The sequence below is a fragment of the Tachyglossus aculeatus genome, chromosome 9 (genome assembly GCF_015852505.1).
Source record: "Tachyglossus aculeatus isolate mTacAcu1 chromosome 9, mTacAcu1.pri, whole genome shotgun sequence".
Classification (NCBI taxonomy): domain Eukaryota; kingdom Metazoa; phylum Chordata; class Mammalia; order Monotremata; family Tachyglossidae; genus Tachyglossus; species Tachyglossus aculeatus.
In genome coordinates this window covers 23,239,425-23,266,533 of record NC_052074.1, presented here as the reverse complement: position 1 = coordinate 23,266,533, position 27,109 = coordinate 23,239,425, and the positions used below count along the sequence as shown (strand labels likewise).

General features: G+C 47.3%; 1 protein-coding gene across 4 annotated transcripts in view; it reads right to left on the bottom strand.

The window, feature by feature from the left end:
* Positions 1 to 833: 833 nt before the first annotated feature.
* Positions 834 to 27,109, bottom strand: part of DPYSL5 (dihydropyrimidinase like 5) — a 73,961-nt gene continuing 47,685 nt past the window's right edge. For 3 of the 4 annotated variants that reach the window (XM_038751575.1, XM_038751577.1, XM_038751576.1), the window contains exons 5-13: positions 25,904 to 25,972; positions 24,736 to 24,780; positions 21,761 to 21,836; positions 17,850 to 18,006; positions 14,323 to 14,464; positions 13,630 to 13,772; positions 12,738 to 12,945; positions 6,021 to 6,189; positions 834 to 3,930 (exon numbers count right to left, since the gene is read on the bottom strand). In XM_038751575.1, the coding sequence (XP_038607503.1) occupies positions 3,845 to 3,930; positions 6,021 to 6,189; positions 12,738 to 12,945; positions 13,630 to 13,772; positions 14,323 to 14,464; positions 17,850 to 18,006; positions 21,761 to 21,836; positions 24,736 to 24,780; positions 25,904 to 25,972 (1,095 nt within the window). In that variant the 3' untranslated portion in view covers positions 834 to 3,844. The remainder of the gene's footprint in view (positions 3,931 to 6,020; positions 6,190 to 12,737; positions 12,946 to 13,629; positions 13,773 to 14,322; positions 14,465 to 17,849; positions 18,007 to 21,760; positions 21,837 to 24,735; positions 24,781 to 25,903; positions 25,973 to 27,109) is intronic. The other variant, XM_038751578.1, reaches the window with a different exon arrangement.

Sequence of the window (27,109 nt, the reverse complement as noted above, 5' to 3'; positions counted from 1 at the left end):
CTTGGGACTAGCAGTTTCAAAATAATTGTAATCCTCCGGACTTGACTCCAGAAGGACAGGGGAGGGGGAACCCCGTAACTGAGCTGGGACCTTGGGATGCCATCTGGAGTTTTAATGCAGGACGTCCACCCCAGGCCTCGGGAAAAGTTGCAGTATCAGTTGCAGGCTAAGTGTCTCCTTCGTACTCAGTCGACCGCTCCTTCTTGCAAGGGTGCCCCCCTTCCCCCCACCACCACACATACCCCCCACCCCCCCCAAAAAAACCAAACTCAAACCCACCCTTCCCCTAAGTAGCTGCTTGGCCTGGTTTTCTGATGCCGGTTGTATTCTCCTGAGTATGAGCCCTTCTGGGGCAAGGAGTGGGTCTGGGTTCCAACTGTATAACCTCTTTTTTTTATCCATATAACCTTGTGCCTTCCTTAGGAGGCCTTCCCAGACTGAGCCCCTTCCTTCCTCTCCCTCTCGTCCCCCTCTCCATCCCCTCCATCTTACCTCCTTCCCTTCCCCACAGCACCTGTAGATATGTATATGTTTATACATATTTATTACTCTATTTATTTATTTATTTTACTTGTACATATCTATTCTATTTACTTTGTTAGTATGTTTGGTTTTTTTTTTCTCTGTCTCCCCCTTTTAGACTGTGAGCCCATTGTTGGGTAGGGACTGTCTCTATGTGATGCCAATTTGTACTTCCCAAGCGCTTAGTACAGTGCTCTGCACATAGTAAGCGCTCAATAAATACGATTGATTGATTGATTGATTGAGAGGAAAAATTCCAGACATCATTTTGGAAATCCCCCGGCCCCGAAAGAAAGACAACAGAGGCCAGGTGAGAATAGCTACAGTTTAATACAAACCTGCACCAAAACACAACGTGTCGGGGTGATTTTTATTTATCTGTCTGAAACAGGTGGTTAAAGCACAGGAAAGTGTGTCATCTCGGGGCTGACACGGTCTTAGCACCATAACATCAACGGAGGCGCAAGGAAGTCCCAAAGACGCACGTGGGGGCCTGGGTCGGCTCCATCCCGACCCCCGACCCCGCCTGCCGTTTCTGCTGCTGGAGGAAGGTTTTGGTTTCAAGTTCGGTCCTGGTGGTGTCTGGGTCAGTGTCCGAAAAGCCGCCCTCATCCCGGTACAGACTCGACAAGAGACCTACTGCGGACGCCTAGCACTAAACACACACTCACACGGTAGCACGACGTTCCCAAAACAAAACCCCACGAACCTAGAGAGCAGCTAAGGCAAGAAAAAACAGCATTTAATCCAGTAAATACAAGACCAGTTGGAGAGCTGCATTCCATGCAATCGGAGCCCCTTCTCGTTGCCAGCGCCGGAGGCGGGAGGGACGGGCACGGGGGGCAGCTCCGGGGACTGGTGAGGGGGGACCTTTTTGGGGGCAGGGAGATTGGTGGTGGTGCGGCTGGCCACTTCGGTCGACCCCTTGCTCCTCCGGCCTGAGGGCGGTTGTCCTCTCCTCCTCCGACCTCCCCTCATTTGCCAGCTTGGAAGCCCCAAGCAGAGGTCAGGAGAGGGAAGGGGCCACTTCAGTCGCGGCGGGGAGCCTCTTCTCCAGGGCAGAGGTTGGGGGGGCTCCACCCCACTATGGGGGTACAGAGAACAGCCAGGAGCGGAGCTGGGCAACAGATAGGGTAAGGCTGCTCTCCCCTGCTCTGCCTCCTGCCTCCATCCTGCTCTCTGGCCCCGGGCCCAAGACCTCCTGCGGAGCTGGTGGGGAGTCGGGGTGATGGTGCTTGCGGTCGGGAAAGAACAGGGATTCCCAGGGAGTAACTTTTGGAAGTTCAAACCGCGGGCCAAGCCGCCAAAGTCCTGCAGGCCGCACGCCCAACAGGAATCTTGGTTCGTCTACAGGAAGACGCTAAGGAGAGAAAACAGTCGTGCCCTAGGGGACAGGCGGAATCCCGACTAGAGGGTGGGACGACCCGGAGATTCGGAAATCGGGTGGGATCGACGGCAAGAAGCCGCCCTCTTTTCTCCTCCCCGGAGCTGGGGCAGAGAGCCAGGGCTTGCTGGAGAGTTCCGGCTACCGGGTGGTAAGGCAGTGGCGCCGAGCTCTCTCAACAGCTTGGAAGCCCATGTGTAAACAGTTTGGGGAGCATCATGCTGCCTGGGAACTCTGGGCTTCGGAGGACTGGTTCAAGTGGCGGCGGACGGCGGTTGGAACGGTGTCGCTCGGGAAGGAAGTAACTAAGGAAGGAGGAGAAGATATACTGGAGAGCCCCCACGATCTCCCTCGGACTTCCCAACGGAACAGCCACCCCACAGTTGTAGCCAATCCAGCCAATCGAGGGTGTCCTCGAGGCTCTGTGTGTTTTCTGGATTCTACCGGGCTAGATTTATAGGTCAGGAGAGACCCAGTAGCTATGCCCTCCCCGGGGGAGGGAGAAAACAGGGCAGTATGATTCCTAAAATAAAACATTTTCCCCACCTAGCCCTATGGGAGGTCTGGTGAGGCCTCACAAGAGGGTGACCGCCGTAGGCAGATGGACTTAAACGGACCAACTCCACCTTGGCTGCCTCACAGCTCGGCAGGAGTCTCTCCTTCCTTTTTCTCTCTCCTGTCTCATTGTCCACCTTCTCTTTTCCTCCCCTGGCAGGAGCAAGGGTACCCTAACAATCACAGAGGTGGAAGGGCTTGGCTCGGGAGCAAGATGGGAAGCCTGGACCACTGGGTTGTTCATCTCCCTTTCCCGGTCCCCGCACTCCAGTTACAGCCTCTAAAACTTACCATGGGCAGGAGATGACGGGACCTGGTACTTGCATTTGGTCTACGGAAGGAGAAAGGCCTGGGAAAAGGCCCCTCTCCAGCCTGGGGAAAAGGAGCTTTAACTCTTAAAGCTCTGGAACTAGGCAAGAGGCCCAGTGTAGGGGACGGGAGGAGAGGGGGTTTGGTTGGTTGACTGCACCCCCGGTAGCCTCACACCTGCTTTACCCCTTTGGTCAGTGTTACTTACAGCATCTCTTAAGGACCATATATATCTATCCCCATTTTCTATCCTATCGCTAGTGACACAAAGCACCGTTTCTTCACATGATGCACAAACAACTCAAACCAAACCACTGCTCAAACCAAACGTGCAAAACGAAATCATTTACACGCGTGTGGCACACGGCCCCACGTCTGTACCAGCTCTAAGCGCTTTGGCCGCTTGTTCTCAACGGGGGCAGGAAGTTTACTGTCGGGAGGGGAAGAGGAAACGAAGCTGGCAGGGGGCTCAATGTGTTTAAACTGCATAATGCCCCCGACCTGCCCAGGGCTCACGTCTACCCCGGCGGGAGGCCCGACGGGTGTTGGGGAGCCCGGGAAACGGGACTGGGGGGCTCGGGGAGGGGAGGAAGGTGGAAGTAGAGGGTGGGCGTGGGTTGAATGGCAGAGTTTTCTTTTGTTTTGTGAATGTGCCTTGACTAGGTGGGTCAGGCCAGGGAGCAGCAGGCTCAAGCTCACCCTGACACAGAGCAGAAAACATAGGGCAAGCAGGAGAGGAAAGAACAGGCTGCTCCTTGGGCTCTGGGGTCCAGGCACAGGCCAGGGCCCCCCTTTCTCCCTGACGCAGCCCGCCGAGGCCGGGAAAGGAAGGGGCTACAGCCCGGGGAGTGGCATTTCCCAAAGCTCGTTCGGGTTGGCTCAAAGCACAGAGAGTGATGTGTGCAAGACAGGTTTAGTGGTCCCGAGTGTTCCACGTGCCACCCCCCGGCCCCCAGGTCGTAGGTAGGATGCCGCTTGGCCCAGCCTCCCTGGGGTGCCGGGTGGTGAGGGGGCGGCCAAGAGTTGGGCTGGCTGCCGCCGCATCCTTAAATGGGGGGTTGGTCGTCGGTGCTTTTACCAAATGCCGCTCGACCTGCCTCCGGGGGGAGCGAGAATCCGAGCCGAGGCTCGCTTTGGAACGTGATCATCGATCTGAGAACCTGGAGGAGGAACGAGAGAAAGAGGTGAGCGGGACACCGACTCGTCTGGGGCCCACCCAGACCCCATCGGTGAAGAGATCCATCGGATCCACTGGGGACAGAGGGTGGCCAGGGCCTGCTCTGGGTGAATGGGGTCCCCGGGGGGGGGGGGTCCAAGACTCTCCCCTTCCTAGGGTATTAGTGGAGAACAAAGGGAAAGGGCCAAATTCCCAAATGCTACATGCGGAAATCCCAAGAGCCAGTCCAAGGGCTCGGGTAGCCAGAGGGGACAGTAAGATGTCCCCCAGAACCTCCGGCACAGGGTTAGCTTGTCACGATACAGAGAACAGAGGGATGGGAGAGATCATCCTTTCTCTGACATGAGCACTTCTTTGCCCTGAGTTCTCCGAAGGAGACCATGGTGGTTATGGGGGGCTAATGGGGAGGGGATAGAAAGGTCCAATCAGTTCAGCGTGGGGAAGGGGTAGTTTAAGTTGGGAGGGACTTCTGGCACTTTTATGGAAAGAAAAATGATTTGGGAGGTGCTGGCAGGCAGGGAGGGGGCAAAGAGAAGACGGAATCAACCCCCTGGAGTTTCTGGCCTGGCCAGAATGTGAATGTAGGAGTCAGATGTACAAATTAGCATCGAAGGCAGGGGGTTAACATCAACAATACTGAAGGAAGCCTACGGCCCATTCTCTGTGTTCAAGTCTCCAAACAAAACAAGGAGAACCAAGTTCCCTGGCCCCAACCCTAGCCAGGAAATGCAAAGGAATTCCATTTCCAGGGAAGGGGACGATTCTAGAGTGGGAATTTGGACTGGGGCACTCCAAGGATCTAGGACCTCTACATAGCTGAGGACATGGTGATGACAGGCTAAAGATAAAGAAATAAACAGGAACTTCAGAGTCTTTTAGTTCAGCTTGAAGTAAAACACTTCAGGGTTTCTGATGAGACCGTGAGAAGAGTAGCCAGACTTGATGTGTCTGGTGTGAGAGAAAGAGGAGGAGGAACCAAAGGGGAGGATAGGATTAGCAGAGGAAGAGGGAAATGGTAAAGGGAGAAAGTGGTATATAGGCGGAAACAAAAGGCCTCAAAGATAGCAGGCGAGCCAGAGGCAGGGAAGCAGCGGGGCCTAAGGGTGAAGAGGGAATGGGAAGGAGGTGAAGATGGATGCCCAGAATCCCCAAGACAATATCAGAGATGTTAGGAATTGATTTGGTGGTTGACAATACCGTAGTCTTCCAGGACATAAACAGGCTTTTCAAATGCTGGAATGCAAGAAAAGACTTGTGAGGGAAGGACAGGAGAGGAGAGGAAAGGAGAGGCGAGGAGAGAGAGAGAGAGAGAGAGAGAGAGAGAGAGAGAGAGAGAGAGAGAGAGAGAGAGAGAGAGAGAGAGAGAGAGAGAGAGAGAGAGCATTAGAGGAAAGAGAGAGAAGAGAAAAGAGGAGAGAGGAAAAGACAGAGAGGAGAAGGAGAGAGGCAAGTAAAAGAGCAAGACATTGAGGAGAATGACATGGAAAAGGAGTAGATTTGCTGACCATAATCCAGACAGAGGCTAACGCAATCTGACACTGTCAAAAAGGTGAGATCTAAGAAAGCCCCTTGGTGATTTAGAAGAGCATCCTCCACAGGCTGCCTCTCAGAATTTCTTAACCATTTATCACAGCCTCCAGCAGCACCACTATTTAAGCACTTCTTTATTCACTTATCTGTCTTCCCATTCTCTTTATTCTCTTAATTGTAATAGGTTTTATGCCTGTCTTTCCCATTAGATTGTAAGCTCTGAGTATGAGGGCAAAGATCTTGTCTTTTATTTTTATTGGACTCTGCCAGAAGAGTGCTCTGTACTCTTTAAGTGCTCACTGAATACTATAATTTGATTGACACATCCGTACAGTACCAAACATGCCAATCTAAAAAAACATTTTTTCCTGGAGTGGAGGGGAGGGGGAGAAAGGGAAAGAGAACAGAAGTTTGACTTCCTACCAACCAGTATTGTTGAGTGAACCTTTCCTCTTCCTTTCCCCTCTCCCCTCCTCTGCCCCACGCCCCATCCCTCCGGAGCCGAGGCGCTGGTGTCCGCACTGCGGCCGCCCCTGCTCTTACCAGACAGGCTGAAGCTGGACTCGTGAAGGTCCCTCATGCCCCCGTGTCGGGTGACAGGCCGGGTGGGGGTGTCTGCAAGTGGAGTTCCCATCTCTTTTTTCCCAGCATGCACAACCACAGCCACATCCCCTAGGTATGGAGTGCGGTCCACTCCCTTAATCTTTAAGCTCTAGTAAAGGGAAGAGAGAGAAAAAAAGAAGATGCCATCAGAGCCAAGCAAGAAGACTTGGTGCTTCCTCGTGAGGACAGCCTCAGAAGTTGGCTCTTCCCTGCAAATTTCATCGCAACATTTGCTGCCCGGAGCCTCCGGCATGTGGCCGACCATCTGCCATCAGCCCACGATGGACCATTATCCAGCAGCCTGACATTAGCTCAGGCCTCTGGACCCGGGGGGTGGCTCTGGGGAAGACCAGGATCTCCTAGTTTGCCGTGGGTCAGCAGTGGCCCTGGGGGACATGAAGGCGGGAGTCCCCTCTAGGCCGTGCTGGTCCCTTCCAGTCCAGAGATCTCCCGGGAACTGGGGCAGTTTTGGGAGAGTCCAAATGAAGCGGAAATTCCAGACTTGCTCTGGAGGAACCCAAAGCCACTGTGGGGCTTGGGGGAATTCTCCCATGTCAGTGCTGTTGTCCCTGAGGTCCGTCGAGTACGGCTGCACTACTGAAAACTGAGGAGGGATGGGTTTGGTATTTCCCGGGTTTCGACATCAGGATGCTCTTTACTCAAAGCCGTTGGCTGTGAGCCTTGGAGTCGGATGAGGTTGGCCGCATCCCCATATAACTGTGCCTTTTGACTGGGTCCCACCCCACACAGTTTAAGGAATTCTGAGGAATGCGGTTCAGTGAGTTCGAACTCTCCGAATCCTGAGAGATGGTGCCCATGGGTTCTCATCCCTGCCCTCTGTTCCAGGGACCACAGGAATTCCTGGGCATACCTGTCCACTTCGTCGAGAATGGAAGGGCAGGAATAATTAGATATTCTGGTGAAGCTAATAATCAATAAGCATTACTGATTAAAGATGGAGAATGACAAAGCAAAAGTGGTGAGGGTTTCTTCTCATGCCCAGGCCTCAACAGGGCAATGATCAATTAAAATTTACTCAGAGAACACAGTTCTCTCCGGGGAAGAATGACACCACTGGAGAAAAGGCTAATTAGAGAAAAGTTACTAATTTCAAGTAATTCAGGCTATTTGCTATGAGATAGGATGAGAAAATAGGATCTATCCCTAAATGAAATATTTGAATATAAAGATGTCCCGATCATATAAATGATCAGAGCTGTGTTTTATTAATGTCAGGCTTATCTGCTTTCCCTGGTTACAATGTAAGCCAAACATATGGAATGACCTACTGGATCTGTTAAACTTTAACTATATTAAGATATTATTTTATGGAGTGTAGTTTCACTTTATTTCTGAGGGGTAAGAATGCTGTGGGAGGTGCCTGGCACTAATTAGGGGGTGAATGAAAATAATTTGACTGGGAAAGAGACCTCTTTTCAGAGAAGCCTGATAATGTACACCAGAATCCGTCAGATGCACATGTGCTTTACTTGATTTACTGCATGCCAATATTTGCCATCATATTACCATGGATTTGTGAGGGATTTGAGGAGTTGCTGTTTTCATATGTAGCTCTTTGAAAATTGACATGAGAAGGGCTGGGTCTTGGATTTGGATTTACTTGGATTTGTACCCTTAATTCACCTCTCCCTCAGCCCCACTGCATTTATGTACATTTCCATGGTTTATTTATTTTTATTAATTCCAGTCTCCCCTGCAAGACTCTAAGCTCTCTGTGGAAGGGAATGTGTCTACCACTTCTCCCAATCATTTACTACAATACTCTGCACACAGTTACTGCTCAATAAATACGATTGACTGATTGATGGATTCTACTTGAAGTACAAATGCCGAGTGCATCTAAGCACCTGCAAATCTCCATCAATTCCATATGGTTTCAAGTAAGAGGAATGAAGAAATTCAGGGACTGTTTACTGAGTTGAATGGGTTTATTTCCTTTCTGTGCAGGTTTTTTTGGGGGGGGAGGGGAAGTTTTGTTTTTTAATATGCAGTTTTGAAAACAGCAAGAACCAGACATTTGTTTTCCTATTTAATTAAATCTAAATTTAATGATATTTGGGGAGGAGCGGTGCAGCAGAAGCTCCACAGTGTATTCCAAGAGTTTGGGAACCACTGGTTTAAGCCAGCCATGAAGCATTTGAAAGGCTTTGTCCCTGGAAAAATGAACGGCCTTAGAATAGACATGGGTTACTATAGGGAGTATCAGACTTTCAACAGCTCTGACCCAGTTGGTCTTCAATGCTCAGAAGCATCCAAGCAGGCCAACTATGTGACAGTGATCTCACAAGGAGGAGTGCACAGTCCCGCTCTGGCAACAGGGAGTTTGAGATCCAGCAGCTGCAGCCCATCTGGGAGGAGAGATTGAGGGCTCTCTGCTCATCTTTAATGTTTAATGGTGCCTGGAGATGCAAGGGAGAGGCTGGGGACTCTTAAAGCCTTTCTCCAGTTCTGGTATAAGGGCACAAGAAAGGGGCATTCTCCGCTAGGCCTCTCAAACCATGAATTCCTGCCATTAATTAGATTAATTTGGTGCAGGATTATTTTTAGACAAGATCACTGAGGTCACATCCATTAGTTTCTAAGTTGTCTGGAGCCCCAACCTAGTTTTCATTTCCTTGATCCATCCTGGGTAGCACAAAAAACTGGGGCTTAGCTATCATGGGGGAGAATGTCATGGGGTCATCACACAGCCTCCATAAGGCTTAGAGGGGGCTTTTGTGGAAAGGGGCTGCAAACTGGAAATGTTTTCTTTTTATGGCATTTGCTAAGCGCTTAGTATGCGTCAAACACTGTTTTAAGCACTAGGGTAGGTACAAAGTAATTAGGTCGGACGCAGTCCCTGACGGACATGGGGCTCACAGTCTAAGTAGGTGGGAGAACAGGTATTTAATCCCCATATTACAGCTGAGGAACTGAGGCACAGAGAAGTGACTTGTCCAAGGTCACACGGCAAGCAACTGGCAGAGTTGGTATTAGAATCCGGTCCTCTGACTCCCAAACCCATTCTCTTTCCACTAGACCAAAAGGCTTCTCTGTTGAGGGGAGAAGGAGAAAGGAAAAGAGTTTTCCTTATTGGAGGGGGCTGAGGGATTATCTTTCAGTGCCCCTTCGGATAATTTTCCCACCCGCAAACCCAACAGGAACACTCTTTTTAAATCTTTTGAGTCCCCAAAGCCTCCACTGGGTTGGCTAAGATTAATGCATCACATTCATTATTAATGAACAACAACAACAACAACAATAATAATTGTATTTGTTAAGCACTTACTATGTGCCAGGAACTGTACTAAGCTCTGGGGTAGATCACAAGATGATCGAGTTGGACACAATTCCTGTCCCACATGAGGAGCACAGTCTTATTTCCCATTTTACAGATGAGGAAACTGAGGCCCAGAGCCGTTAAGTGACTTGCCCAAGGTCACACTGCAGACAAGCAGCAGAGCCAGGATTAGAACCCAGGTGTTCCAACTCCCAGGCCCTTGTTCTTTCCAATAGGCCATCAAGTTGAGGCTCAGGCAATGGCCCAGATAGCACTAAGGGCAGCTTATTCCTCGTTTGGCTAAGCAAGAAAACTGTCGTTCCAGGGCATGCACATACGTGCAAGCACATATCCACATGCACACATGCTTTTTGAATCATGCAGCAGAGGTAGGAAAGGAAAGTGCAGGGGAAAAGGGAGAAAGTACATGCTTAGCAAGAGGCTTTCCTGTGACACAGGGAAGCTGGGCTGTACCCTGACAGTCTAATGCTTTCCTTCTTACTCCTTCCGGGGCTCTGGACTGTGCCTGACTGTTAGAAAAGTCTGGTGAAAAGTCAAAGCAGAAGAAGTTGTCAAGGCTTTCTTCAGTTGGGAGTCAAGAATGGGGCACAGAGAGAAGGTGAGCTTAAGGGGAATGAAGAACGGGAGCTGGTATGTGGTGGGAAAAGAGAGCGCTTATATAAGCCGATGGAATGAATGCCTTAAAGACAATGGTCACTATTTTCAGCTTCATGCGGAGATGAATGTTCAACCACTGGAGGTTTGAGAGCTGTGTTCCAAATGATGTTTTAGGAAAAAGATCTGGGCAACAAACGGAAGTGTGGACTGGAGAGGGGAGGGCTAATTTTGATCCTAGCTGGTAAGTTGGTTTAAGAAAATATCTACATCCAGTTCTCCTATAATATGGGGGCTGTTGCAGAACCCCGGGTAGAACACAGATTAAGGAACACTTGGGTTGAAGTACTCATCCGGGGTCCGACGTGGCCGGCCTGCACGGGCACACGTGTTTCTTCCGATTCCATGTGGCGCTTCAAACACCACACAGGTGTGGGATTTCAGAAGAATACTGCCACGTTCCATCCAAAACCACTTGTACTTCCCAAGCGCTTAGTACAGTGCTCTGCCCACAGTAAGCGCTCAATAAATTTGATTGAATGAATGAAAATGCAGAGTGAAAACGTGTTCTGGCAGATCTGAGTGGACATAGATTTTAGTCTATAGACATGGGATTGGGAGTCGGGAGACCCGGGTTCTGGTCTTAGACTGGCCACCAACCTGCTGTGCAACCTAGAGCAAGTCTCAACTTCTCTGTGGCCCACTTTCTTCATCTGAATAATGGGGATGAAATACCTGTTCTTTCTCTCCCTTAGACTTTAGCATTGTGAATGCAACTTATCTGATTATTTTTTATATACCCTACCACTGAACACTAGGGTGTTTGGTACATACTAAGTGTTGAATAAGAATTCTTAGTATTATTACTATTCATCTTCCCCAAAGAAAGAACAAGGAAATACAGCAAGAATGAGACTGTAATTTAAGAGGAAGACCATATGGTTGTAAGGTCACTGGAGATACTTTGGAGCAAGTTACCGAGGAAAGTTGCAGAATCTCTTTCCTGGAGATTTTTAAGAGGAGGAATGTAGCCATGGGTCTGTGACAACTAGTGAGGGACAAAAAGGATGAAATGAATCATATGATCTCCAAAAAACGTATCTGGCCTGAAGATGCTCTGTTCCCAATGCTAGAATCGGGATCATCGATAGCCTCATCAGAAACATTCTGTGGCAGATGGAGTCAAGAAAAGGGTGAGTTCAAGAGCCCTTTCATAAATGAAGACAGTTTTATAGACAGAGAAACAAAACAGAAGCAGAAGCAGAAAGGAGAGGAGGAGGGAGACTGATGATTCATGAATACAGAGAAAAGACCATCCTGAGAAGCAAGTGTGGGCATGAAGGAGCAATGAGTGGGCTGCGGTACCCTGACTTTCAACAAAACAGAGCTAGCCAAGTCCAGTTAGTCAAGCAAGCTGGAAAACTGGGCTGCTAACATGTTTCTATTTGATCTCCCACAGCACAGACAAATCAATTATAGCCCTGCTTCTCACCCCCTGCACTGAACAGCTACAAAGAACACATTTCATATCTTCTTCCTCTACCCGATACCCAGGACGTGAGCAGAGGACGTGAGCCAGGGTGAGAAGGGATAGGTTGCTTTTAAGCAGCCCCTTCATCAAACAGGTCTGTCAATGGTTGGGTTAGGACTCTTGGGCCTGGTATCTACTAGGTCTTCTGTGGCTGAGGTGATCTATCAACATGGGGGCTGATCCAGAAGCAAAGACATTAGAAGTCCCTGGACCCTTTTCTTGAAAGCAAACAATGGATTGGTCTCTCCCAAGCCGTACTGTAAAAAAATCATAGTTTATTACAGGTAGCAATTGGAATTCGATACGAACTTAATAACAAGAGGAATTTGGGCTCCAACCTGGGGGAGAACAATGATAGGAAAGTCCTGCGATCTAAGGCCAATACCTCAGGAGGAGGAGAAGGAAGCTTTCTGGGGAGAGAAAAAGAAGAGGAAAAAGAATCCCCAGGGCTTCTCCCAAAGAGTAGGAAATGGGTTCATCATTTGGGACTGTATGGTCTTCTGTGAGAGTCCCTTCATGAAGTCACTTGCTGGGGGAATGCCCCACTCTGAGGAAGGACCCAAGAACCTGAGGCCATAGTGACACCCAGGAGATGCCATCATTCTAACCGGCTCCATTTTACCTACTCTGGGTCATCCTCAGCAATTGCAGGAAGCAGCACCCCTGTGCTGTTTCCAAGGGTCCACGGGATGTCCTGCTTCACCCTGCCTGCCTTCGTTTAGATCACAGTGGCAGGGAATCCCCTTACAAAGACTCACATGACTATCGGAGGAAATCAATCCCCTCACACACACTCACAGGAGTGTTAGAGGAAATCAACACCTGGGCAAAAAGTGGAACCTAAATACGATCAGGAAATCTCGGTGCTGAAGGATTACAGGATTGTCACTCGAGGTGGCAGCAGCTGTTTTCAGTTGCCTGATCCTGCTGGGATTTCACAATTTAGCCCCTTCCCAGAAGGCAGGATGCTGAGGCCCCAGGGAACTGCAGGAGTTTGGGAGACCCTTCCTGCTACATTTCCACTATTTGGGGGGTGGGTTCAAGAGCTATTTCTTCTATATCCTGAGTGGCTTATGAGAAAGTAGGGTCAAGGTGTTCCCCCGCAAGGGAGAGTTGAGAGTTTTCACTGAGAGGATGGGAAGACCTTTCAGCCTCGGGGAAGCCACGCAAGGCATTCCAGTGGCCACTTGTCCTCCCCGCACAGCCCAGGCTTGGGTTCCTTCTCTCTTACCTTCTCTCTCTGGACTAGCTTCTTGTACACAGAGTCTGGGAAGGTCCGAAGTGGACAGAATTTGCCTGAGCCCTCGGCACACATGAAGACGCCATTCTCGTACACGACTCTCCCGCGGCTGATAGTGACTAGAGGGACCCCGTGGCAGCGCATGTTCTCATACAGGTTTATGTCACCCCCTTGCACCTGGGTGCTGGCTGAGATGGTCCTAGGTGGGGAGGAGAGAGATTTGGTTAAGAGTCAGGCAAATAAGAGGATAGCCAAGCCAAACCCAGGGACCCAAGGGAGACTGGGTGCTTCACGTGGAGCCCAGCGGCCCAATCAGAAACCAAAGAAACTGAAGACAGTTTGAACATTGCAGACTGGTGGGGAGAGTAAAGGGGTCACGGAAGGAATACCAAAAGGACAGAAAGACAGATCTCCTCAAAGTAAAATCCAATTGTTGTCACCTCCCCAAACTGAAATCAGCCTGCCAACACTTTCAATCACCAGAAGACTCATTCAGGCTAGGACTAGAGCCGGCATTAATGTTATGGCCACAGTTAGGGTTGGGGCTTAGGGCTTTGTTCCAGAGATGACAAGAATGTCACAGTAGCACAAGCAGAAGACTAATGACTGACCAGTGACTGTGACAATTTGTTACTCAGCTCTCCAGAGAAGCATCCCCAGCCAGGTCTTTTAGTCACTAATGCACAGAGCTACCCTGGGCTGGACCACTACACCATTCTGGTTCCATGACACGAACAACCCAAGGCCTAAACTCTGGGCACCCCAAGGCCCTCGAGACTACTGAGTATGAAATTTAGATTTGGAGTTCCGGCCCATGAGGTGTCTGACAACTTCCTCCCAGTTTCGAGCTCCTCAGACCCCAGTGAGTGGCCACTGTGTTTACTTTGTCGCTTCCGGATCCCAGACCACCACGTCGGCGTCGGCTCCAGGGATGATGCGCCCCTTCCGGGGATACAGGTTGTGAATCTTCGCTGCATTCGAACTAGTGACGGCTACGAAGCGGTTTTCATCCATCTTTCCTCCAACCTGCAGATTGCAATCAGAAAGGGAACATGTGAAGACTCACTTTCATGTCTCTAAGTGGCAACTCACCACCCCGTCTGCTCTCTAGTGCTGGAATGGCCAACCCAGGGCCACAGAATTACCTTCCTTAACTCTGTCCCAGCTCCCCTTTAGTTTCCTTTTTTTTTTGGATACTTTTTTTGAATCTCCTCAGGGTATTGAAGGAAGATCATTATAGACTCAACAGGGCTGCACACTCAAATACTCTCTCCCTCTCCCTAGCTATATTCCCTTTTGCTTTGTTTACATTGGACTACAAAACTGCTGGGAAGTTGCCATTCTGGGCCAAATGCTCTTTTGTTGGCCATGGTCTATCAAGAGAGCAGTCAGTTGTGTTTCATAGCGACCGAGTCTGCGACGTTCAGTACAGGTAAATCTACGGCTCGGTCCCAGCAAGGAGATGCCTTCCCAGTTCTCTTATGAGATTCTGTGGTTGAGAAGCTGTGGCCCTGAGGGCTGATGACACCTTTGAGAACTTGCTCACTGAAGGAGCAAAAAAACTAGGGAAACATACCACTCCTCTCTCCCAGATGACGCTCATTCGGTCCTGCACGCCGCTCACTCCGTGAGGAATCTTAGTGAAATCCTCCTTGCCCATGGCTTTTTGCTTGGTAGTAAAGGGCCGGTGGTCTGAAGCTACAATGTTCAAAGTATCACTGAGAGCGGGGAGAAAGAGAACAAGTTAAATATGATTCTCTGCTGCTCACCCAGTGGATGGAGAGATTACGGGGTATTTACTGAATACCCACTGAGAGCGTAAAATTGTACTAAGCACTGTGGAGACCTTCGTCATACGAATAATAATAATAATGACGGTATTTGTTAAGTGCTTATTGTGTGCCAGGCACAGTACTAAGCACTGGGATGGTTACAAGCCAACTGAGTTAGACACAATCCCTGTCCAATGGGGGGGGGAGGCTCACAGTCTCAGTCCCCATTTTACAGATGAGGTAACTGAGACACAGAGAAGTGAAATGAGTTGTCCAAGGTCACACAGCAGGCAACTGGCAGAGCCAGGATTAGAATCCATGACTTTCTGACTCCCCAGCCCGCACTCTATCCACCACGCCAGGCTATCTATAAATTATATATTATAAATTATTTATATTAATGCCTGTCTCCCCCTCTAGACTGTAAGCTTGCTTTGGGCAGGGAACATGTCTACCGACTCTGTTGTACTCTCCCAAACACTTAGTACAGTGCTCTGCACACAATAAGTGCTCAAGAAAAACCTTTGATTGATGCAATGGAGCTACCGCTGCAGTGGCTTGTGTTCAGCATCCTTCATTAGGGAAGGCACAGGAGATGACTTTGGTCAATTCATTTTACAGAGAGTTACAAACCCCTTTTATTCAAATTGTGGTTGGAATAAACATGTTTGTTCAAGTAATCCCAACTACTAACATTCCAATCCCAGATCAGTGACCCTGCCACCAAGAGCCAAAATAGCTTCTGGTAGAGGCTGTTAAGGAGATCAAACAGAGAGCCCCTTTAACCATGAAGCTCTTTAAACTCGTTATAGGAACTAAGCTCATAACATGGTGAAAAGAAAAGGAACGAAATATGTTAGAACCAAGTCCAGAGTGCTGGGTTGGGTCTGGGAGAAGCAGCACGACTTGGTGTAAAGAGCACGGGCTTGGGAGCCAGAGGGCCTGGGTTCTAATTCCAGCTTTGCCAAGTACTTGCCATGGAACCTTGGGCAAGTCACTTAACTTCTCTGTGACTCAGTTCTCCTGTTCTTCCTCCTACTTATATATGTTTGCACATATTTATTACTCTATTTATTTATTTATTTATTTTACTTGTACATATCTATTCTACTTATTTTATTTTGTTAGTATGTTTGGTTTTGTTCTCTGTCTCCCCCTTTTAGACTGTGAGCCCACTGTTGGGTAGGGACTGTCTCTATATGTTGCCAATTTGTACTTCCCAAGCGCTTAGTACAGTGCTCTGCACATAGTAAGCGCTCAATAAATACGATTGATGATAATGATGATGATGATACTTAAGATTGTGAGCCCCGTGCCGGACAGGGACTGCGTCCAACCTAATTGACTTGTATCTACCCCAGCGCTTAGAACGGTGACACATACTAAGCGCTTACCAAATACCATAAAACAAACAACAAACATCCCACTTAAACCACCTTCACCCTTTAAAGAGCTCAGAGCCAAACTGCACTCCAGAACCAATACCTTCCAGGCATGGTTTGGGTATGAAGTGGTTTAAGGAGCAAAAGTACTGAAGGAGCAGATAATTTCACTCTGTAAGCCACTCTCTTCTCATTCCCAAGCTTGGGACTGCATAATAAAGCCCTCCCTGAGCTTCCTGAGCTGATCCTGGGTGCGCGTAGAGAGAGGTTGGCACCTCTGCCCCATCCCAATACCTTGGGAGCCTCCTCATCCCGCCCCATCAGCAGAGGTGGGGATGTAAGCTTGCTCGCTGTGGGCAGGGAATGTGACTACTAGTGCTGTTGCCGTACAATGCTCTTCACACAGTAAGAGCTCAATGAATACGACTGATTTGATTGATGGATTGTGCTCCCTGAGGCATGGGGAGTTTGGGGGTCTGCATCCAGGGAAATGTCTGGTGGACTGGTCAGTTTGCTCTGCAGGACACCCAGGTAGGAAAGATGCACAGCCATCCAAGAAGACATTGCTGAGCTGGCTGGCCCTGCACCTCACTCACTTCAGGCAGCCCTGCCTCTAAACCCACTCATGCCAGGAGGATCATTGTGACTGCAAATCATCAGCCGTATCATTTCTCAAGCCAGCTGCTCTCCAGCAAAATGGCTGACCGAGCAGTAAAGAGACTGAGCTGTTTCCAAGGAGAGTGGATGACAAGAAGAGCAAACGCTAAAAAATTGCTTTGGAAATGTTTTATCATTTCTTCGTCCTCTGAAAGCCTTCTGCTCTGGCAGTGTCAGGGATCCAAAGAGAAGAGAAACTGTTAGGGACCCAGACTCCCAGTCTGAGGAGTAAGGATCAAATCAGCATTTTCCACAGTTTGTCACAGTAAAGTCTTGAGAACCGTTCCAACCACACAGAAAGCATATGAGGCATAGAGTTATGGATAAAAGGCTTTGTGGTCCACGGAACTGAAATGGAAATTAACTTTCTCTCAAAGGAATTCCCTCATTCAGCCTTTCCCTTCCTCTTTAGCATAACTGTGCTTCACAAGCACCATAACTGCAAGAAGTGGGGGCTCAGTTTCTCAGAGGAATGGGCTATTGGCCAATTGGAAGAGGGTCACACCTCTTGAAGAAACCAAGATTCCTCTTTCTTTTCTGAATGAAAACAGGTGTCTGTGCTACTAGGCTACTCCACCTCGGCAGGGCCTAGAACAGAGTGAGAAGGAGAAGAGGGGAGAATGGGAGAGGGAAAGATGGAAGTAGAGGATTGAGAGGAAGAGGAGAATGAAGAATGAAACTGGCAGAGGATGTAGAAGAATGGGGGTAAGGGGGGGCAGAAAAGGGGATTAAGGTAGGAGGGGGCAGGAAAGGGGAAGAGGGAGGAATGGGAGTGAGTGGAAGAGAGATTGGGTGGGTCTGAGGGAAGCTCAGCTGGTTAACTAAGCATTCATAATTTCCCAATATATGTGGTGCACTGACTATTTATTTGTTCTAGCTCTCCTTAAATTTTAATTTAGGACACAGTTCACAATTTCTTACTAATCCCTAAGGATTTTTTTAATGGAATCTGTTAAGTGCTATGTGCCAGGCACTGTACTAAGTGCTGGTGTAGATACATGACAATCTGGTTGGGCACAGTTCAAATCAGTCCATTAGTCAATCGTATTCATTGAGCTCTTACTGTATGCAGAGCACTGTCCCACATGGGGCTCACAGTCTTAATCCCCATTTTCTAGATGAGGTAACAGGCACAGAGAAGTGAAGCGACTTGCCCAAGATCACACAGCAGACAAGTAGCGGAGCCGGGATTAGAACCCAAGCAATTTCTGACTCTTAGGCCCGTGCTCTATCCATTAGGGCCTGCTGCTTCTGTGGATTGACAGTAATGTTAAAAAGATGAAGCTCCTTACTTGGCTAGCAGGCTCATGAGGTAGGTTGATGTATTAGTGTCCAGTCTCAGAGGGGGCACCGTGACATAGGCGGCAGCGTGAGACCAATCCTGGTGGTAATAATGCAAGCCTGTCAGCGTGGCGTGTGCTGTGGTCGTCTCTGCATACACAACCTTCCCTGGAAGAAAAAAGACCAAAAAAATTAATGGAACCTGCAAGAAACTCATTCACTGAGGCCTTGGAGACAAGTTCCTGTCACTCCAAAGGAGCCCTGGTAAGGGTATGGAGGCAGGGTGGCCAAGGAACTCCGTGGGTTCAACAAAGTCTCAATAAGTGTGAGGCAAGACAACTTTGGATGTTTGGTCTCTTTCATTATCAATCGTATTTATTGAGCGCTTACTGTGTGCACAGCACTGTACTAAGCGCTTGGGAAGTACAAGTTGGCAACATATAGAGACAGTCCCTACCCAACAGTGGGCTCACAGTCACATCTTTCACACACATCAACCTAGTACAGGTGACAGCAGAAACAGTAGAAGTGAATGGAGAACCAGCATGGCCTAGTGGCAGAGCATGGGGCTGGGAGTCAGAAGGACCTGGATTCTAAACCCCACTCTGCCACTCTTCTGCTGTGTGACCTTGAGCAAGTCACTTCACTTCTCTGTGCCTCAGTTACCTCATCTGTAAAATGGGGATTAAGATTGTGAGCCCCATGTGGGACATGGACTGTGTCCAACCTGATTAGGTAGTACCTATCCCAGCACTTAGTACAGTGCCTAGCACAAAGTAAGCACTCAACAAATACCATTTATATAAAAAATGAAGAACTGTGCAGCAGGAATGAGGGCAGGAAAAGGGAAGGGAAGGCATGGGGACAGACAGCTGGGAGAATCCAGCTTGGTCAGTGCCAACTTCAGCTGTACATTCCAGAGGGTCTGAATTCATCCCTTTTGTTATCAATGGAAAGTCTGTGCCAAATCTTAGCAAACTGAGGCATCCTGCCTGGTAGAACCACAGTAGGGAAGCCAGAAAGCTCAACATCAGATGTTCAACTTCAGGAAGGCTAGAGGACACTTTGTAAAGTTTCACTTTCTCAAATGCAACTGACCATTAGAAGAGCTCTTCTTTTTTCACTCACATCCCCCTTTCACCTGACCTCTATCCCTTGGATTCCATAAAGAAAATGTTTAGAATCTCTTGGCAGCCACAGAGATTTCCTGACAATCCCAGTTGGTTAGTGACCTGTTCTAAAAGGGGAGATGATGATGTATGTTTTGTTGGCAAATTACCAGTTAGGAGCATATGGGAAGAAGAGGTGAGAAAATGGATCAAGCAGTGCACTGAGGATGTGGAAATCACTCTACTCTTAGTTGAAGAGTGAATAGTGGTTGGAAAAATTGAGAAAAACCTGAAAAAACAGTACAGAATGAACCCTAAAAAAACCTAAGCAACTCAGAGATTTTAAAAACAACAACAAAAAAACACCCAAAGGACTAGAAAGACTAGAGGGGGAATTCATTTAGTTTTGTCCTTTTGACCTTGGCTTTAAAGAAGAGATGGGATGAGGTTGTAAAAAGAGGGATGCTGATGGAAGAGGTAAAACAATATTGGAAAATTCTTCTTTACTGCACTATAACTCACTGAACTGGATCAGCATGCACAAGATGATCTTTAATGGACAATAAGACAAGTGGAGGAAATTAATTAAGGGTCAACATGCCTATCGGTACTTGTTTGCTTCTCTGGAGGAACGGAATATCAAGAAGAGTTTAAAGTAAATGGAAATCTAGCCAATTTCAAACCAAACAAATAGTCAATGTGATTAGACAGTTTAATAGGTTTGCAACCTAGTAAAAAACGTTTACCTAGCCAGACTTCTTTGTAATGTTATTCTCATATTTCAAGTCTCGAAAGATGTAATGGAAAAGTCAGAAGAGCTACTTGAACTCGTTGGACTTTAAGGTATGTAAAAGAATGGGTATTTGGTGAGATCGCTGCAGGCATTTTCGTAGACTCGCACTGGTGAAAGAAGATAAGAGTCTAGGGAAGTCGCACTTATGAAAGTGTCTGGGTTTTTTAAAGAGTTGTATTGTTCATACTTGGGTATAACTGAACTCCCCTGCCTAGATTCCCTCCCCTAACATATCCAACAGATCAGCACTCTCACCTTCTTCAATTACCCTACTGAAACCGTATCTCCTCCAGAAAGCCTTCCCGGACTTTGCTCTAAGCTCCCAATCCTGTTTCCTATTTACAACCTCTCCAATGACCCTCCTTGAAGCACCTAGATACTCCTCCCAATCCCCAGAGCACTTATGTAAATATCCTTGTACTTGCTTCCCTTACCTGTAATTTTCCTTCATGTCTGCCTCCCTCATTAGTCTGTAAGCTCTTTGAGGGCAGGGTCTGTGCCTACCGACTCTATTGTTTTGTACAGTACTCTGCACAAAGTAAGGGTTCAATAAATACCACTGATTGTCTGAACCTTGTAATAGCAGTTTTTCTTACTGTTGGTCTTCCAGTTTGTTGTGGGAATGCCTCAGGGAGTTGGATCCAAGGTAGAATAAGGTAAACATTGAGCCACTTTAAAAGGTCACTCAAAATGATCATTTAATATCAGCTGCAGTACCTAACAAACACAACCATTATTATTAGCTGCTCCCTGTTCCAATCTCTATTTAAAGATTCCCTGGATTGGGCAGTTCCAACCCAAGCACAGGGTGGCTTCTTCTAACAAGAGGGAAAAAAATCTATTTACTTTACATTATTTTTTAAATCCCGAGAACCTGATACTCTGACGAGAGCCCAGAAATGAAATCTTTGGGTAAAATGGCTGAAAATGAGCTGCACCGTGCAGGGCAGAGCCACAGAGGTCAACACTGACCTGGGAGGGCTAGGCCACGGTCCTTTGCAAGACAGTGCTTGTGTTAAACATCTTTTATAATGAACTCTTCCATGTATATTTTTGTTGGTCCCAGGAATCTATTATGCAATTTAAAAAGGCTTCATACCAAGAACCCTTATATAACTACGATCCCTAAAGGATGCCTTCAATGTTAGAGAAGGGTTTCAGAGAGTTTACATTTGAGTTTTGGGGGAGGAAAACTGTTATTGCTCCATCCGCAACCCGGCCCTGGCCTTCACCCAGTGAAGGCAAAAGAATCCCACCCAAGTGGCATTCCACTTCCAAGTGACAGTGACCAGTCCAGGCCAGCACAGCTGATCCTGGGTAGGAAAAACAGGAAAGGTCATGGGGCTAGAAAGTCTTGGAGGGAAAGGTCAGGGGGCTAGCAAGTCTCGAAGGGAAAGGCCAGGGGGCTACAAAGTCTTGAAGGAAAAGGCCGGAGGGCTAGAAAGTCTTGAAGAGAAAGGCTAGGGGGCTAGAAAGTCTTGATGGGAAAGGCTAGGGGACTAGAAAGTCTTGAAGGGAAAGGCCAGGGCACTAGAAAGTCTTGAAAGAAAGTGCTCTGCACACAGGGCTCTGCACACAGTAAGCACTCAATAACTACGACTGATTGATTGATTGAAAGTACCAAACTGCCCCCTGAGCAATAACTAGTGAAAATGGATGACCTTAGTTTCATTTCTTTCTCCCTTTTATCATATTATACCTCTCAGAGGTATCTCGTTGTTAATAATAATGATGGCATTTGTTAAGCACTTACTATGTGCAAAGCACTGTTCTAAATGCTGTGGGGGGGAATACAAGGAGATCCGGTTGTTCCACGTGGGCTCACAGTCTGCATCCCCATTTTACAGATGAGGGAACTGAGGCACAGAGAAGTTAAGTGACTTGCCCAAAGTCACACAGCTGACAAGCGGCGGAGCCAGGATTAGAACCCATGACCTCTGACTCCCAAGCCTGTGCTCTTTCCACTGAGCCACGTTGCTTCTCCATTGTTCTTACCTGTTCTCTTAGCCTATGGCCTTACCTTGCATTTTAGCAGCAGCAACCACATCTCCAGCAGAGATACTGGAAACATTGATCAGGTAAACAGGGCAGTGAGTCTGAAAATTGAAAAACACCTTCTTTATACATTTGGCCTTTCAGTGAAGATATAAGAAATAGACACAGCCTTTGCAGGAACTAAAATACAGTTTCCATCTTTCCCACTTCCCTCCTCATTCCCCAGAATTCCCTCTCCCTAGCTCCTTTCAAGAGGATATAGACGAGACTTGTAGGAACCAGGAATCCAAGATTGCTTGCTGTCAGTGAGCTAACCCTGTAAAGCTGTACTGGGGTGAAGTGATGAAATGACTCCTGCTGCTGTCAAGAGTAAGAAAATTTCCTCATTTAAATAGCCAACTAGAGTACCACAATTGCATCTGAGACAAAATTCTTGAAATTTACAAAGACAGAAGACCAACAACTTGCAAGTGAAGCTACTCCTGAATCACTGCCTTTTTCATATTCGCAGGTACCTTTTAAAATGACTATTATAAAGTTAGTGCTGAAACTCCTGACCATTTGCTTCAAGGCACTCAATCAGCTTTCTCCCCACTATTTGTCCTTGCCCTTCTTCTGCTACCCCACCTCAAACACTTCATTCGTCTCTTGCCAACCTTCTCCCCGGGTCTTATTTTCATCTCTGTCTTCAACCTCTTGCTCACATCCCTTCACAACTGGCAGGCTCTACCCATCTTTAAAGCCCTTCTGAAACCAATAGTCTCCAAAAGGTCTTCCCTCATCTCCCTACTCTATATCCCTTGATAAAAACCACTTCAGCACTCCCATGTCACCAAACACTTGGTACTCAGACCACCCCACCCATCAAAGCATTTTTGTACATCTCTTTATATTTATTTTAGTGCCTGTTTTCCCTGCTGGTCGGTACGATCCTTGAGGACAGGAATCGTTCCTACTAATTCTACTGCACTCTCCCAAGCACTCAGTACAGTGTTCTGCATGCAAGATACATAGTACTGTTCGATTGACTGCTGAAAAAAACCCATACTTGCCCTGAAGTTGCCATCTCAAGAGAGACAAAGCACTAAACAATATTCTCCCTTTTTGGGGAATTTGAGAAGGATCGTCAGGGAGAGTCATTGTTAAAGGGGATGGGTTTACTAGAGAAACTGTATTCTTCACAAGAAGATACGCACGAGATGAGGACAGTGTTGGTAAGCAAGACCGACCGGAGAAGCAGCATGGCCTAGTGGCAAGAGCACAGGTTTGGGAGTCAGAGGACGTGAGTTCTAATTCCGGCTCCACCACTGTCTGCTGTGTGACCTTGGACAAGGCATTTAACTTCTCTGTGCCTCAGTTACCTCATCTGTAAAATGGGGATTAAGACTATGCGCCTGATTACTCTGTATCTACCCAAGCTCTTAGAACAGTGCTTGGCAAATACCATAATAATCATTATCATGACTTTAAAATCAAACTGATTCTGTTAACAGAATGTATTTGGGAAAGATAACTTCACAGAGTTCCAAACCTGGATACAGCCAGGAAGGAAAGGATAAAATGTCTTTCCAATTGCCGCCACCGTTACTGCAGCAAGAGAACATCATGTGAAGGGTAGTGGGAGACGGAGAGGAGAGGTGGGCACGGGGGCCACGTCCTACAGCAGACAGCAAGGAGTGGTGGATCGCAGCCACTAAAGAAGATGCACATAAAGTCACAAGCTAAACAGCGGCACGTGGCCCAGTGTCTTCAGGACAGAGAAAATATGGGAGAGGCAGGGCTTTGGCAGCTGGCAATCAAGAGACAGCAGGGACTGTGGGCAAGCATGCCCGTCCCTCTCTAGTCCAGGCTGACGTGAGTGGGAGATGCCATTTCCCTGTCGTCTGAAAAGGCCACTGTGGAAAAATTATTTTCATACCAAAATGATCATTCCAGGACTTTTTATCTTTCTGGAAACAAATTCTGGCCCATTCCAGTTTAGTTTCATCCATGGATATAGATAAGATGGGCAATACAACAATAATCATTTTGCGTTAAGAGCTTACTATGTGCCAAGCACTGAGGTAGATACAAGATAATCAGGTTGGCCAGAGTCTCTGTGTCATATGGAGCTCCCAGTCTAAACCGAAGTAAGTAGGAATTGATCTCTATTTTACAAATGAGGGAACTGAGGCACAGATAAGTTTAGTGACTTGCCCAAGGTCACACAGCAGACAAGTGGCAGAGCTCAGATTAGAACCCAGGTTCTCTGATTTCCAGGCCTATGCTCTTTCCACTAGGCCACACTGTTTCCCAGATAACATGGGTTACTGTTCTCACAGAGAACTGAAAAGAGCTCTGGACCATGGCTTTCTTTGTGCGGGGTGCCTCTTACCACCAAAGGCACCTTGCCAGAACAACTGTTTATCTGTTATAACAATAAATCTTTGTTTCAGGAATCCTTTTGCTACCACAGTAGGAAGCAGCAGATAGGGCAATCTGGATTCCAAAATATCATACCCCAATGCAGTCTTTATCAACTGACTTTAGAAAGCCTGAGATTTAGCAACTAGTTTGGGGCTTGACATTCTTCACCCAATTCCACTGATCCCAATTCAGAAGAGGCTTGAGCCCCTTGTGTCTTCTGTAGTTCAAGCCTTTCCTTGATAACTCCCTAAGTCTTCTTTATCCAGTTGGCCCTGCTCCAATCTATTCCTTGCTCCTATGACACTTTAGAAGGACTTGGATTAAACTCCACAGAATGGACAGAAAGGATAATGGTAAGTTAGGTGAGTTACCCAGCTGTCCCCAGCAGAAAGAGATGAATTCTAAACTGCTAAGAAAAAAAAAGAACCAATTTAATCCCAATCTCAGGTGCAGATGGGAGTAACAGGGACCCATACATGAAAACAATTGAGCCAGTCGGTTCTTGTATACTCAACAGCAGATTCTGCTGTGACAGTTGGGATCCCGCCCCCGAAGTAAAGGAAGGGAGAGATTTCTGGTGAGACTGCTCCTTACCCTGTTAGCAATGGTGATCACACGGTGGGTGGCTTCAGCTTCTAGCTGTTTGGGGAAATAGAGCACATTATGAAAATATGATTCATCATCTCAGACAGGCTGGAGACTTTATTCTGGGGCCAGGCAAAATCACCTACATTTAGGACAATAGGCCCTAAATCTTAAATCTTCAGTTCCATAGATTTCCTTTGAGATGCTGCTTATTTCAGGGAGAGACCCTCTGCAGAGTCTAAAGAGTAGTCTCTATTTTTATAAATCTATTTGGGTTGAATATCAGAGCTTCAATGATAAAGAAACAAACAACCTGATCAGTAGGCCTTTCTAACCTGCCCACACGTAACTACTGCCTTATGGTTTCCATCTTAGTAGCTGGAGACCGGTTTTCAACTTGATATTTCTGTCACAATCAAAACAAAGCCATTGCTCAAGGAGAACCATCCTATTCCTTTGGGTTGTGAGTCCTCCCTGACACTAAACCTGACAAGGAAGGGGTAGGGAGAGTCACAGACACTTTTCACCAGGGCGGGAGTAGTATGTGTGGTTCCATAAAAATCAGGGATGAGACAATGAGCAGGAGCAATAATTTGTATTGCACTACTTCCATTCCTCTTCCCTTTCCCTAATCCTTGTAAACATCCTTGTCCTTCCAGGCTCATGACTTGAAAAAAAATTGCTGCCACTTCACCACATGCATTTAATAATGGTACGGAGTGGAGAAGAAGTAGGATTAGGCAAGAGTGGGGAAATGAACCAGACTGAGGGAGTACTTGAGGTGAAATCCAAGCTGAAATCATCTGTTTGTAAGCAGAGAGGACTCAAATGAGCATCTCATTTTGATTCTGAAACAGCTAAATGTTTTAAGAGCTGGCCTCACAGGGATATATAGAAATTCTTAGTTTGGTGGCAGTCTGTTTAGCTTTTCTTTCTACATCGCTTTTCATGGTGTCGCACAATCTATACCCAAATACTTCCTAAAGTGGGATTGGCATAGGAAATGCCAGCTTTACATTAATCTGGAAGGATGGGGTGGGAGGAGTAAAAAGTTGAATTAAGTCATATTTATTAAGCTTTGACAAAGTCAGATCAGAGGCTCCTGCCTACAAAGAACTATGATTCTTTGACATGAAAGAAAATGAAAAAGTGATATGAAGTCTTTCTTCTCCCTTACCTCCTCTGGACGGCTGATCTCTATTCCCTCAGGACCGGTGATGCCCAAATCCAGTGCCTCTTTAGCACCCTGAGCAACAGTAAAGGAGAAAGAACTGAGTTCTTGGAAGGAAGAAACAAGATTAAAATAAAGTTTCCACCTGGCAGGCAGACTAGACCTCAGCCCACCTAATTAGGCTTGCATCCTTTACTCATCTACACATCTTTCCTTTCAAAAAAGAAGGTGAAAAGGGGGTAGAGATTTTTCCAAAGGAATTCAGTTTACCTGGTTGATATCAAAAACAACACCACGGAAAAAATGTCTTCGGAAATGTAGTGATTAACTAGTGACCAGGTGGCCTAATTTATCAAGGAAGCAAAGGGTCTTGAAAAGGTCTCAGCAAGGAGGCTGGAGTAGAAGCTGACCTAGATCATTTTACACCTAAGTTGTGGCCACATCAATTGCCCCATGGCTCTATTTTTTAGTTCTGTGTTGCTTTACTGGTCGGCAGTGTCCTTGGGGCTGAAGGAAAAGGGTGTGGCTACGGTGAACTTCCCTTCTTCAATCATCTGCCCCTCTTCGGCAGCGGGGATGTGCTTTTATGTTCTTGTGGTATTTGTTAACCGTTTATTATGTGTCAAACACTGTTTTAAGTACTGAGGTAGATACAAGTCAATCAGGTAGGACATCGTCCCTGTCCCACATGAGGCTCACGGTCCAAGTAGGAGGGAGGACAGGTATTCAATCCCTATTTTATAGATGAGGCAACTGAGGCACATAGAAGTTAAGTGACTTTCCCAAGGTCATACAGCAGGCAATTTGGCAGAGTCAGGATTAGAACCCAGGTCTTTCTGACTCCCAAGCCCACGATCTTTCCACTAGGCCATGCTACTTCTCTCATGCTTCCCACTCATAACCCTGATGGTAAGGCAATGGTGGCAGATAATTTTCCAATATATAAATTCAACCATAACCCAGTAATGTACTGATTTTTCTATGAGGCAATTAGTACCAATACAGATTTTTGGCAGATGACTGCCAAACTCCCAGACTACCCTACGCAGCATAGCCTAGTAGATAAAGCATGTGCCTGGAGCCAGAGGATCTGGGTTCTAATTCTGACTCTGCCACTTTCCTGCTCTGTGCCTCAGTTTCCTCAACTGCAAAATGGGGATTCAATATCTGTTCTCCCTTCTTCTTTGACTGTGAGCTCCATATGGGACAGGG